We start from the raw sequence: 14281 nt of genomic DNA on the forward strand, positions 1-14281 counted from the left end.
CTTTTTCTGTTTCTACTTTTATTTCTAGTTGCTCTTTCATTTACTCCCTTTGCAGGGATTCCATTATTATTCCTACTACCAATGTTAAGATGACTGGTCTATAATTCCTTGGACAAGTTCTATTTTCCTTCTTAAACACAGGCATTTTCTTAGCTGTCAGCCAGTCCTCTGGTGTTACCCATTACTAATGAAAGTTCCTTTGCTATCTTTGACCTAGATTGTTTTAAAATGTATGAATGCGATCCAACTTGTCCAGCGGTCTTATCCTCTTTCAGTTTGTTATATTTAACACATTCCATTTATATTAAATGCGCTTATGTCATCATTCAGCTCAATGTCATATTTGTCTATTCTAGCTCAACAATCAATTATATTTATGTGGCTTCTTTAACATAATAAAATTTCACAAGGTTGTCACAGAAGTGATAGAAAACAAAGTTTGATACACATAAAGAATTATTATATGAGATGACCTCATTGCTGTTGAGACAATTTGGTCTCCCTGATACACATCAATGCAAAATAACAACTTAACATTTCTGCTATTGTGCTTATCCCTTAATGGTCACAATCTCACCCTACCCTTACATTATTTATTGGTGTGCATGCAAAATCTGTCACTGTTTTGCCTCACTTTCATTGATAATTTAATTTTGCAGTTCCTCATTTTTTAAAAATATTTCTTTCTTAATCTCTCTGCTACCTCTGCTATCCGTGTACTTACTTAATGCTTCTTTCCTTACCCTCAATTAATCTTCTGTCTTTATACATCTACAGAGTCTCGTCAGTATATACAACACATCACACACCTTCACTTAAAATTAAATTTAGTGCATAACTAAATATGTATGCAGTTATCTGTTCTCAGAGAATAGTAAGCGGACAATGTTTCAAATCAAATGTCCCACAATGATGAAACTGTGCTGAATGCTCATCATAAGCACACTTCCAGTCAGCACAATCTGAGAAGTTTGTCTATGTAATATTGCAATATATATGATGCATATGCACACACATCAGTAAGACAATAGATTGATTACTTTTAAGGACAACATAAATGTAATTTCAATTGGGTTAGGTAGTGCATCTTCAAGAGTCAATCCAGAGATTTGAGCACAAAACCTGAACAGTAAGGTTGGGGGGTGGTGGTGGGCGGGGGGAGGTGAGGTGGGGGGAAGAAGGGTCGCGTTGTGAATATTGAATCATCATCATCATGAAAGCTGGGAATTTGTTGTTGTCAATTTGGATGCCCAATTTGCCACATTAAACCTGTGGACCCTTCGTAAAATAATTCAATACATGCTAAAGGTTTCGGGTCATTCTGATGTTCTGTAAGGTGCTATACAATTGTTAGGTTCTTTCTTATTTGAACTTACTTTTGAAGCTGTACCATTTTCTGTTAAACTCTTAATAATCACACCATCATGTGTACTCTCTTCACTAATTGCAATTCCAAGTCCACCTTGATCCTGTACAAATAAAACATCAGACATTCCGCTTAACTTGCTAATGTATTAAATCAAATATACTAACATAGCACAGCTTGAATTATTAACGGAATTGTTGTAAGATGTGCAATATTTCAAACATTATTTGCTTCCGAGTTTGAATTTTGAATTTGAACTAGTGTCACGTGGGTTTTGTGTGTCTGAAAGGGTTAATGATTAACTTGTATGTATTTCTGAAACCACGATGATTTCTTTAAAACATGAGAGCGCAAGAGAGGCTTCCTGGAGAGTAACAGGTTTGCGTGTACATTGGCAGAATTTTACAAGCCAAGTAAACAATTGTGTATTAGGCGACAGTTTAGAAGGTTGGGAATTCTTTTCTTTTGCAGAAGAAATACCCATAAGCTCAGAAAAAAAAGTCTCTTTAAGTTTCAGATTTTAAATGGTCCATAAGGTCTTGGCTAAAGTTGGGTAGACAAAGCAGTTGCTTCTGAGAAACAGAGTTAGTTAGAATTGTGAAGAAATAGATTACCTCAGTATAAGTTTAGGAAAAGGTCCAGACCAGAAATGCTTGGTTAAAACTCTACAGAGGTTTGTTTGAAATGGAGGAAGTTTAAGTTCAGTTGTACGAAGTCTCCAGGAACAGGCCATTAGACTTCAAAATATGATCAATACAATAAATGGCAGGACCCTTAGGATCATTCATATACAGCAGGATCTTGGGGGGCAAGTTGGCAAGACATGTTGCAGCTGTATAAAACGTTAGTTAGGCCTAATTTGGAGCACTGTGTGCTGTTCTAACTGCCACACTATAGGAAGAGCATAGAGACTTTGGAGGCGGTGCAAAAGAGGTTTACCAGATTGTTTTCGCTACAACAGCGGAGGCTGACAGGCAACCTGATAGAAGTTTAGCAAATTATGAGAGGTATGGATAGGGTGGATACTCTGAATCTTTTTCCCTGGGTGGAAATGTCAAATATTAGGGGGCAAAGGTTTAAACTGAGAGGGGAGAAGTTGAAAAGGAGATGTGCAAGGCAAGTGTTTTTTTGAGAGAGTGGTTTGTGCCTGGAAAGCACTGCCACGAAAGGTGGCAGAAGGAGCTAAGACCAGTTTGGACAGACACATAAACAGGAAGGGAATAGAGGGGTACAGACGGGATTAGTTTAGAATGGCACCGTGGTTGGCACAGACATTGTGGGCCAAAGGGTTTGTTCCTGCGCTGTACTATTCCATGTTCTATGAAAGCAGTCTAGGATTGGACTTAACCAGTAATAACATCAAATGACATTACAATAACAATTATTAATTTCACAAGCAATGGTTACAGGAGGACTGACATTACATATTCCAGGAATAGCTCAAAGGAATACCAACGCTGTGTGAGAAATTTTTAGAAGGATAATAGGAGACAGACAATTCATTAAAAAGTTCAGACAGACTTAGTAAAGAGCCTAAAAATCTTAGAAAAATTCTCATATGGAGGTGACAATAGACATAAAATAGAAATTCATTTTGTCTTGTATATTTCTAAGGGCAGCATAATGGTATTGGATAGCATTAAAAAAAATTATAAAAGGATTTGATAGAAAGATTCCGGTAGTCAGATGGTTTACTTGTTCCAATAATTATTTTACTGCACGCCAAATTCAAATGTCACCAGACAAACATATCACATCATGAGATCATTTCAGTTTACACCATAAGACGTAGGAACAGGGTTAGGTCCTTCGCCCATGGCTGATATGTTTCTCAATCCTATTCTTCTGCTGTCTCTCCCTAAACTCTTGATCTCTTTACCGATCAATAACCTATCAATCTCTGTTTAAATACACTCATGGCCTGATGTCCACAGCCCTCTGCTGCAACGAGGTCAATCGATTCACTACCCTCTTGTTAAGGAAATTCCTCCTCATCTCAGTTCTAAAGGGCTGTCACATTCCTTTTTCTTCTAACCAAAGTACATAACCTCACACTTTCCCGCAGTGTATTCCATCTGCTAACTTTCCTCACCTGTCCAAGTCCTTCTGCAGCCTCCCTGCTTCCTCCACACTACCTGCCCCTCCGCCTACCCTTGTGTCATCTGCAAACCTAGCAACAATGCCCTTATTTCCTTCGTCCAGATTGTCGACGTGTAACGTGAATTGTTGTGGTCCCAATATGGACCCCCATGGTACTCCTCCAATCACTGACCGCCATCTTGAAAAAGACCTCTTTATCCATTCTCTCTGCCTTTTGCCAGTCCGATAATCCTCTATCCATCCCAGTACTGTGCCCCAGTATCATGGACTCATCTTACTTAGCAACATCCTCAGTGGCACTTTGTCAAAGGCCTTCTAGAAATCCATCTGGATCAAGTTGTTTTGATTAACTTGTTTGTTACACCCTCAAACAGTTCTAACAGATTTGTTAGGCATGATCTCCCCTTGACAAAATTGTGCTGACTCAGTCCTATGTTATAACACACACACACAAGTATCCGCAATCTCAACCTCAATAATAGACTCTAAAATCTTACCAATCCTGTCTTCTGCCTTCCTCCCTTTGTAAATAGAGATGTTACAGTAGCCACTTTCCTGACAGATCACCACCAACACCTCTACAGTCTCCTCAGCTATCTCCTCCAGAACTCTGCTGTGTAGTCATCTGGTCCGAGTAATTTATCCACGTTCAGATCTTTCAGCTTCCCTAGCACCTGCTTTACACTCACCTCTGCACCACTCCCCCCGATTCATTTGAAATTCTGGAATGCTGCTGGTGTCTTCAACTGTGAAAACTGATGCAAAGCACTTTTTCAGTTCCTCTGCTATTTCTTTGTTCCCCATTACTATTTCTCCTGCCTTGTTTTCCAGCAGTCCAGTGTCTACTCTTGTCTCTCTTGTAACTTTTATATTAAAAAAAACTCTCACAATCATTGTTTGCATTATTATTTTGTATCTGGAGCTAGTTTGTTTTCACAAGAGCTAAGATGTTTCAAGATCAGTGTTTTAAAAAAAGAAGTAACCACAAAAGGGTATGTTGAATTGGAGTATCATAATAGCTCAAATTGATCCTTGGTTTTATCTGAGGCAGGCAAGCAACCAATTCACTCTTTTGGACATGGCTAGGACACACTAATATTAGAATGAGGATGTGTGGTGTATATTTAACCTGTCTACCAGGTTTAATTTTGGTGGGCCAAGTTTCCCATTCTTAAAAACAACCCAGTAGTAAAGGTAGAAGAAGAGAAAGTACCCTTCCAACATTTCTGGTAGGCTAGAAGCAGTAGTGCTTTCTCCTAACCCATTGATCTCGCCACCTCTGTTGCTTACCGTTGGATCACTCTGACCAACACTGGGATCAGGCAAAGGATCCCTCGACAAGAGCCAGATCAACCCAAACTTTCCACGCTAAGTTAGGTACTGGATCCCCATTTGGTCCTGGCATGAAGCTTCCAAAGTGCTTTTTGCTTGATCAAGAGCCAAAACTATCATCAAGAGGCTGACTCCAGAATGGGGAACAGGTTTGAAATAAGAGATACATAAGATATATTAGGGCTGCACGGTGGCTCAGTGGTTAGCACTGCTGCCTCACAGCACCAGGGACCAGGGTTCAATTCCACCCTTGGCCGACTGTCTGTGTGGAGTTTGCACATTCTCTCCGTGTCTGGGCAGGTTTCCTCCGGGTGCTCCGGTTTCCTCCCACAGTCCAAAAATGTGCAAGCTAGGTGGATTGGCTATGCTAAGTTGCCTGTAGTGTTCAGGGATGTGTAGCATAGGTGGGTTATAGGGGTATGGGTCTGGGTGGGATGCTCCAAGGGTCGGTGTGGACTTGTTGGGCCGAAGGGCCTGTTTCCACACTGTAAGAATTCTATGATATATATATGGGATATATAAGAGGCATGGATATTTGGGGGAGATAGAGTTGCAATTGCAGTGTCATTGGACTAAAATGGGAGAGGTTCAGCTAATTCAGGTCCCCTGGAGACACAAGTTCAAATACCAACACAGAAGAATTCCAAAACAGAATTTCAATATTCGATTCATAAATCTGAAATTGAAAGCTAGTTTTTGAGGTTTAAAAACGCATCAGGTTTCCTAATGTCCTTTATTTTGGCAACAGCATTTTTGCAGATGCCTCAGAGCAATCTGGAAAGGGTGTCCTACTTGTTGAAAGAAACAGTGTTACATCGCAGGAAAACTGAGTGGTCTTGCCCTACTGGAGGAGTAGCGACTCCAAGGGAGACAGCTGATTAATAAATAGGAGATTAGGTCTGGTAAATATTTATGACATTTATTGCTTATAGCTTGTAAGGTCTTTTTATGGTTCATTGCTTCCAAGGGTTGCATTCTGTAGTAAAATGCAACAGGGCAGATTGGCACAGAGAAGTTGATATTATTTGATATTAAACATCTTTCAAAAGGTTTAAATTAAAGGGGTAAGTCTTGGCAGGGGAGATCAAAGCCACAGTTTGCTCCTAATGCTCTGCGGGAAGCCAGGTAAATTTCCAGTGCCCAGCTCCAGCACGCATGCTGGAGCTATCTCCAGCTGCAACTCCTGGAAGCACAGGATTTGAAGCCGAAGCAGCAGCTGGGGACAATCCGCAGCATCCACAAAGCTGAGAGAATTGTGCACATTACATATAAAGAGGTGGCCACACTGCAGGCTAAGACTCCATATGCAGAAAGGAAATGGTGACCATCAGGAAGAGTAAGAGGACTAGGGAGGCAGAGCAGTCCTCTGTGGCCATTCCCCTGAAAAACATATATACCACTTTGGAGATAGTAGGAATTGCCAATACTGGAGAATCTGAGATAACAAGGTGTAGCGCTGGATGAACACAGCAGGCCAGGCAGCATCAGAGGAGCAGGAAAGCTGACGTTTCGGGTCTGGATCCTTCTTCAGAAATGGGGGAGGAAAAGGGGATTCTGAAATAAATAGAGAGAGAGGGGGAGGCGGATAGAAGGTGGATAAAAGGAGCAGATAGGTGGAGAGGAAACGGACAGGTCAAGGAGGCGGGGATGGTGCCAGTAAAGGTGGGTGTAGGTGTGGAGTTAGGATGGGGTTTGGTCAGTCCCTTGACTGACCAACCCACTTCCTAACTCCCCACCTACATTCACCTTATACCAAATTGGATACTGTTCAGGGGAAATCACCTCTCAGGATGAAACAGCAACAGCCAAATTTGTGGTATCACGTTGGCTCTGCTGCATAGCTGCAGAGCAAAAAGTGTGGAAATGCAACTGTCATCGGCCTTCAACCACAAGGGGAATAGACAGGCATTTCTAAGGCCGGAGTAGACTTGATGGGCCTAATGGCTTACGTCTGTTCCTATAGTCTATCTTATGGCCAGAAATGAGACTCCAGGATGGTATTTTGCTTCCCTGGTGCCAGGGTCAAAAACGTCCGAGTGGTTACAGGACGTCCTGAAGGGGCGAGGGTGAACTGGCAGTGGTTGTGGAACACATTGGTACTAATGACATAGGTAGAATAACAAGGTTCTAAAAGATGAAGATTCAGAGTCAGAAAGTAAACTGAAAAGTAAGACCTCAAACATAGCGACCTCAGGATGGCTACTCGTGCTAATCGGAGAATAGATTGGATGAACATATGGCTGAAGAGATGGTGCAAGGAGCAAGTGTTTCAGATTTCCAGGTATTGAGTCCAATTCTGAGGAGGTGAGATCAGTACAAGTCTGAGCAGGTTCAGACTGAAGCCCTAAGGGAAGCATTTACTAGGGTGGTTGGGGAAGCTTTAAACTAAATTGGCAGAGGATGGGGAACTCATGCAATGAGTTCGAGAAAGGGAAATTAAGAACAAGAACAAAAGACGAAGGGAAATATGTGAAGGGCATTGGAATCAAAGGGCCTTTTGTACAGGTCACCCCTGCTTCAGAAAAGGTCCTAATGATCTAAGAACCTGAAACCCTGCCCCATCCAACAGCTCCTTAGCCATGCATTTATCTGTCCTATCTTTGTATTCCTTGCCTCAGTAGCACATGGCACTAGTAGTAACCCAGAGATTAATGCCCTGGAAGTCCTGCTTTTCAGCCTCTTTTGTAACTTTTTGTACTCATTCCACAGGACCTCATTCCTTTTTCTACCTATGTTGTTGGTACCAATGTGCACAACGACCTCTGGCTACTCATCCTCCCCTTTAAGAATTTTGTGCAACTGCTCAGAAATGTCCTTGACCCCAGCACCAAGAGGTAACACACCATCCTGGAGACTTGAATGCGGCCTCAGAAAAGCTTGTCTGTGTCCCTATCTAGCGAGTCTCCTAATACTATCGTTTACTTGGATCTTGCCAGACACTACTTTACAGCAGAGCCGGTTGTGGTGTCACGGGCCTGGTTGCTACTGCTATATTCCCCTGAGAGACTGTACCCCCAACAGCTTCCAAAACAGTATTCCTGTAGAGAGGGGAATAGCCGCAGGACCTGCCTGCCTCTCCTGATGATTACCCGTCTACCTGACTGAACCTGCGGTGTGACCATCTCCCTGTAACTAGTGTCTGTCACACTATCTGGTGCCTACATGCTCCTCAGTGTGTCCAACTGAATTTATCATCGAGACGGAGAGCGAGATAACTGATTCTGAGAACAGGGTCCTGAATCTTAATAACAGAAATTACAACGTATGAGGCGTAAGTTGACTATGATGGATTGAGAAATGTTAATGAAAGGAATGACGTTGGATGAGCAATGGCAAACATTCAAAGACTAAATGGGTGCACTACAAAAATTCTTTATTCCAGTTTGGTGCAAGAGTGCAAAGACAGAAGTGGCCAAACCAAGGCTTATGAGGGCTAGTATTATATGCAAAAAAAAACAAAATTCGGCAAGAGAAAACAATAGACCTGAGCATTGGGAACAGATTAGAAGTCAGGAAAGGAAGATCAAAGGTATTGATTAAAATCGGACAAAATAGAGTATGGGAGTAAGCTTGCAGAAAAATAACTGACTGTAAAAGTTTCTATAGACAGAAAAAGATGGGTGAAAATTTACTCTTACAGTCAGAAAGGGGCAGATTTATAATGGGAAACACATAAATGACTGACAAACTAAATTCATATTTTGCTTCTGTCTTCACAAATGAGAACACAAACATCACACCAGAAATGATGGGATACACTGGGTTTAGTGAGAGGAAGGAACTGAAGCAACTCTGTATGAGTAGAGAAATGGTGGAGAAATTGACGAGATTGAATGCTAATAAATCTCAAAGGCAGATAATCTACATCCTAGAGTACCTAAAGAAGTGGCCCAAGAAATAGTGGTTGCATTGGTTGTCATCTTTCAAGATTGTTTTGACGCTGGAATAGTTCCTACAGATTGGAAAATAGCTAATGTAACCCTCTTATTTAAAAAGGGAGGTAGAGAGAAAACAAGAAATTATAGTTCAATGAGTCTGATATCATCTGAGAGTAAGATGTTAGAATTCGTTATCAAGGATTTTAATAGCAGAGCACTTCGAAAACAGTGGGAAAATGAGACACAGGCAGCGTGGATTTACAAAAGGGAAATTATGCTTAACAAATCTACTTGAATTCTTTGAGGATGTAACTAGTAGAGTTGATCAGTGGGGTCAGTGGATGTGGTTTATTTGGACTTTCAGACAGCTTTTGATAAAGTTGCACATATGAAATTAAAGCACAAAGGATTGAAAGTCGTGCATTGAGATGAATAGAAAATGACTACCTGACAGGAAACAGAGTAGGAATAAATAGGACTTGCTCTAAATGGCAGGCAGTGATTAGTGGGGTACTGCAAGGATGGGTACTTGATCTCAGCTATTCACAATATATGTTAACGATTTAGATGAGGGAACTAAATGTACTCGCCTAAAATTTGCAGATGACACAAAGCTGGGTGGAAGGGTGAGCTGTGAGGAGGATGAAACGATGTTGGAGGGCGATTTGGACAGGCTGCGTGAGCGGGCAAATAGATGGCATATACAGTATAATGTGGATAAATGTGAGGTTATCAGCTTTGGTAGCAAAAATAGGAAGGCAGATTATCATTTTAATGGCTGTAAATTGAGAGATGGAAATGTTGAACAAAACCTAGGTATTCTCGTGCACTAGTTACTGAAAGTAAACATGCAAGTGCAGCAGGCAGTAAAGAAGGCAAACTTTATGTTAGCTTTCATAGCAAAGGTTTCAAGTACAGGACAAGAATGTCTTGCTGCAACAGTCCAGGGCATTGGTAAGGCCACACTCAGAATATTACATGCAGTTTTGGTCTCCTTGTCTGAGGAAGATGTTCTTGTTGTAGAAGGAATGCAGTGAAGGTTTACCAAATTGATCCCTGGATGGCATGACTGCCATATGAGGAAAGATAGTGTCGGTTAGGTTTCTATCCATTGAAGTTTTGAACAATGAAGCGGGTACCTCATAGAAACCTAAAAAATTCTGACAGAATTCGACAAATTAGACACAGGAAGGGTGTTCCCAATGCCAGGGAAGTCTAGAACCAGAGGTTATAGTTGAAGGATGAGGTAAATCTTTTAGTACTGAGATGAGGAAATATTTCTTCACCCAAAGAGTGGTGAGCCTGTTGAATTCACTACCACAGGAAATGGTTGAGGCCAAAACATTGTGTTTCAAGGAGGCAGATATAGCCCTTGTGACTAAAGAGATCTGTGTGTACGTGTGTGTACGTGTACGTGTGTGTACGTGTGTACGTATACGTGTGTGTGTGTGTGTGTGTGTGTGTACGTGTGTGTGTGTGTGTGTGTGTACGTGTGTGTGTGTGTTTGTGTTTTTTTTTGGGGGGGGGGGGGGGGGTGGTGTGGGAGGGAAGAGTGCGACTAGGGCATTGAGCTCAACAATCAGCCATGGTATTGAATGGCACAGCTGGTAGTCTACTTTGCTTGTATTTTTTTCAGGGAAGAAAATCCACCTCCGTTGTCTGGCTTCCACGTGATTCTAGACCGAGAAAAACCGTGACTAACTCTCTCAAATGAATGAGCAAGAAAATCAGTTCAAGGGCAATTATCGATGGACAACAAATCCTTGCCTTGCCAGCAATAGCCACATCCCATGAAAGAAGAATAAAGACAGACAAAAGTGCTATAGTGTCTAAAATCTACAGTCACCCAACTTATTGGGTTTCCTGAACAACCTGCTCTCTCCTACTCACAAAATTAACCTAGCCGGGAGAGGCTAAACAGTTGTACTCTTCAAAGGAGTACTTCATGTCACAAACTGAACTGTATTGATAGCTAATATCTCAAGATCTTCAGCAAAGGACTGCTGAGCAGCATTTTCACTTGTCTAATTGAATAAAATACAGTTTGATTAAACATGTCCATGAACTTTACATACATCTACTGAAAATGTCTACATTAATTTTTTCTATAAATGAACTACAGTTCTGAAGATATAATTTATACTTTTTCAATAAATTTACCTTAGCAAGTAGAATATGTTGAGTATTTTTAAACAAGGTCAGATCCTTTCCAGTTTGGGATAATGATGTACTTGGCTCTTTCTTGAAAATCAAGTCAGAAAGCATAATTTCATCTAGTAATAATTGCCAACAATTATTGTAATAAAGTTCATGTCATTATTGTAACATCATGACTTTAAACCTTAGACTCTTAGAGATCGATGATATATTAAGATTTTTTAAAATCTTGGAATCATAGAGACCTTGTCTTGTTTCTCCTAACAGCTAATATAAAATTGCACAACAATTCAAACTAAAACCTTCTCTCTCTAGGTTGTTCCTGTCAGCTAACTACAGTATAATAGGCAGCAATATTGTTTTTTAGGGATGTGCGCTGCAGGGAAGTTTAACAGGAGGAATGATGAAAATATATTTATAAGAAATGATACAACTGTTTAAGAGTGCATAAATTTATGATCAAAAATATATACTTCATTTTGAATCATCATAGAATTAGGAAAGATAATCAAATTTCATGAATGGAGAAAGGATTACTGTTTTTTAGCCAGGTTCAAATCTCCAAAATGTTGTATAACTTTAAAGAGTTGCTCGAAAAATGTTTACGTACAGGTAAATGAGAGTCGTGCTTAATCAGTTCTCTTGGTGTTGGTTTCCAACATAAAGTCAAGTCTTTCCCATTAACTTTTTAAGCCATAAAATATCTACACAGTAAGCTTTAATTGCCTACACACTATGGATTTACATTTTTTCAATAATCTGCAGTGAAATGAATTGCATATTTTTCATTCGCACAACAGCATGCCTCTTTGTGGAATGTAAATCAGTAAGAGTTTACCCAAAGACAAAGAGAGATTACTCTAATGTTACTTAATCATATACCTCCTGGTGGGTTCCTGAAGTAGCTGTGATTATATCAGCCAATTTTGCAGGACTGACTGCCATTTGATTGACTGCATCTGTGCTTCTGGAAAAGAAATACAAACGTTGGTAATGAAAAAGAGAAATTTATTTTGCTCTGAACATCTACATGGTTCCCACTGCCTTAACAAATGATGTATTGTCCAAGCTTTACCAATTAGATCTGTTGTGTGTGAAATTTTAGAACAGTAGATACAAAATGCATTCAGTGAAAAGATCTGTTGAATAGAAAATAATTTTACTGTCCTTGTTAGGAGGGGAGATGCTGAAAAAGATTGCAGGGTCAAATACATACTGTGCACGTATTATAAAAATGTTACATCATACTAATACAAGAAATGATGGACATAGTGGTGTTAAAGGATCAAAGGAAACACCACAAGCTATTGTTATGGCATGCACATCTTTCCAAAAGCTCTGTAGAAAGTTAAGTACTTCGTGATTTTTTAAACTCCATTTATGGAATAGAAAAGACAGAAATTTTTCATTAAGTTCAGAGAAAGTATAAAACTGTACTCCTAAATTTATGGGCAGAAATTAGATAGGCAAGGAAATAAATGATTTGCACAATATACCATCTTTGGGATCTAAAGTAGACCAAATTATGCACTGAATGATAAAATTACATCTCATTTTGGTCAGGAGACATTTGACAGTCCTTGCAACAGGTGAAGAGATCACAATGTGATCCATCTGCACACATTGATGAAAGGCAGACAGCATATTGTCTTTGAGCCGCCAGATGATAGCATGATTGCTGCAAGATGCCAGTGCTAACTTTTCTATTTATTGGCTGCATGTATCATCAGCAGCAAACCCAAAATTGTAACTTCCCAGCATCGCTTAAAGCTAGCTTTCACTATATAAAGATAGTTCCTGCTCCAGTCATAAAGTACCCTATCACCTACAAAGCGAGTCTGAACTCAGAAGCATGACATACAGGTAGTCAGGATGACCCACTATCAAACTCTCAGGCAGGCAGGGAGAGCAGAAAACTACGCTAGGAGGCCAGCTCTGAGGACATGGATGCCAAAAGAAGTTAAATGACTTCAAACATGTGGTTAAGGTCAATAAGTAAATCTTTAAATGGACTGATAACTGCACAATTAGCCTCATACATTTTACAATTTAGCACAACCCTATATGCAAGTAAAAATTCTGTCAAGTCCCTTACCTTGTGCTTGACTTCAGCCGTAAAATTCTAGAATTGTTGCAAACCTCGAACCTACATTTCACAGCATGTATACACTACTAACTTTTCAACCATAATAGCCATAACACTTACTTACAAATCCATCCCACTGGCAGTAGAACAAGGTGCACTTAAACAAAGACAGCAAGAGTCGGAGATCTATGGCACAGAAAAAGGCTCTTTGACCCATCAAGTCCATATCAGTCAAAAATAACCTAACTATCGTAATCCCATTTTCCAGCACTCGGCCCAGAAACTTGTATGCCTTGACAAGGCAAGTGCACATCTAACTACTTCGTAAATGATATGAGGGTTTATGCCTCTACCACTCTGACATGCAGTGAGTTCCAGACTCCTCCCATCCTCTGGGTGAAAAAACATTATCCTCTCATTTCCTGTAAATCTTACCTTACCTTAAATTTCACACCCCCCGCCCCTACCCCGTCATTGATTTCTTCATCAAGGGGAAACATTTATTCTTGTCTACCCCATGTATGCCCCTCAATTTTGTATCTCTCAAATCACGTTCCCCATCTCAATCTCCTTTGCTCCAAGGAAAACAACTCCTGTTTGTCCAATTTCTCTTCATAACTGAAACCCTTTAGGCCAGGCAATATCCTTCTGACTCCATTTACAAGTTTGCTGTTATAGGTCAGATCTCAAACAACGATGAGATGGAGTAAGGAAGGAGATAGAATGCTTAACAGCATGGTGTAAAGACAACAATCTCTCCATCAACACCAGCAAAATGAAGAAGGTGGTCATTGACTTCAGCAAACAGAGTGGAGGGCACCTCCATTTGCATCAGTGGTGCTGAGGTGAAGACGGTCAAGTGTGACAAGTTCCTGAGAGTGACGATCATCAACAATCTGTCCTGGTCCACCCATGTTGACACTACCATCAAGAAAGCACAGCAATGCCTCTACTTCCTCAGGAGGCTAAGGAAATTTGGCATGCCCATAAAGACTCCTACAATTTTTTATAGATGCACTATAAAAAGCATCCGATCTGGATGCATCATAGCGTGGTCTGGGAACTGTTCTTCCCAAGACCGAAAGAAACATCAATGAGTTGCGAACATAGCCCAGTCCGTCATGTAAATTAGCCTCCTATCCAATGACTTTCATCCATATTTCCCGATGCCTTGGGAAAGCCACTAACATAATCAAAGACCCCTTCCACCCTGGTTAGAATCTTTTCCACCCTCTTTCGTCAGCCAGAAGATGTAAAAGTTTATATGCACCTATGAACAACTTCTTCCCCATTGTTATCAGACTTTTGAATGGACCTCTTATGTTAGTATTGATCTCGCTCTGCATCTTCTCAGCAGCTGTA

The 14281-nt window shown here is 40.5% G+C and overlaps 1 protein-coding gene across 1 annotated transcript in view; it reads right to left on the minus strand.

Annotated features, from left to right (window-relative positions):
- LOC109918161 (multiple PDZ domain protein) overlaps positions 1-14281 on the minus strand; it is a 263630-nt gene that overhangs the window by 56918 nt on the left and 192431 nt on the right. Inside the window, exons 29-31 of the mRNA XM_048620387.1 lie at positions 11716-11800; positions 10837-10917; positions 1377-1469 (exon numbers count right to left, since the gene is read on the minus strand). Coding sequence (XP_048476344.1) covers positions 1377-1469; positions 10837-10917; positions 11716-11800 — 259 coding nt within the window. The remainder of the gene's footprint in view (positions 1-1376; positions 1470-10836; positions 10918-11715; positions 11801-14281) is intronic.

Source organism: Rhincodon typus, chromosome 3 (assembly GCF_021869965.1).
Source record: "Rhincodon typus isolate 14 chromosome 3, sRhiTyp1.1, whole genome shotgun sequence".
In the NCBI taxonomy this organism is placed as follows: domain Eukaryota; kingdom Metazoa; phylum Chordata; class Chondrichthyes; order Orectolobiformes; family Rhincodontidae; genus Rhincodon; species Rhincodon typus.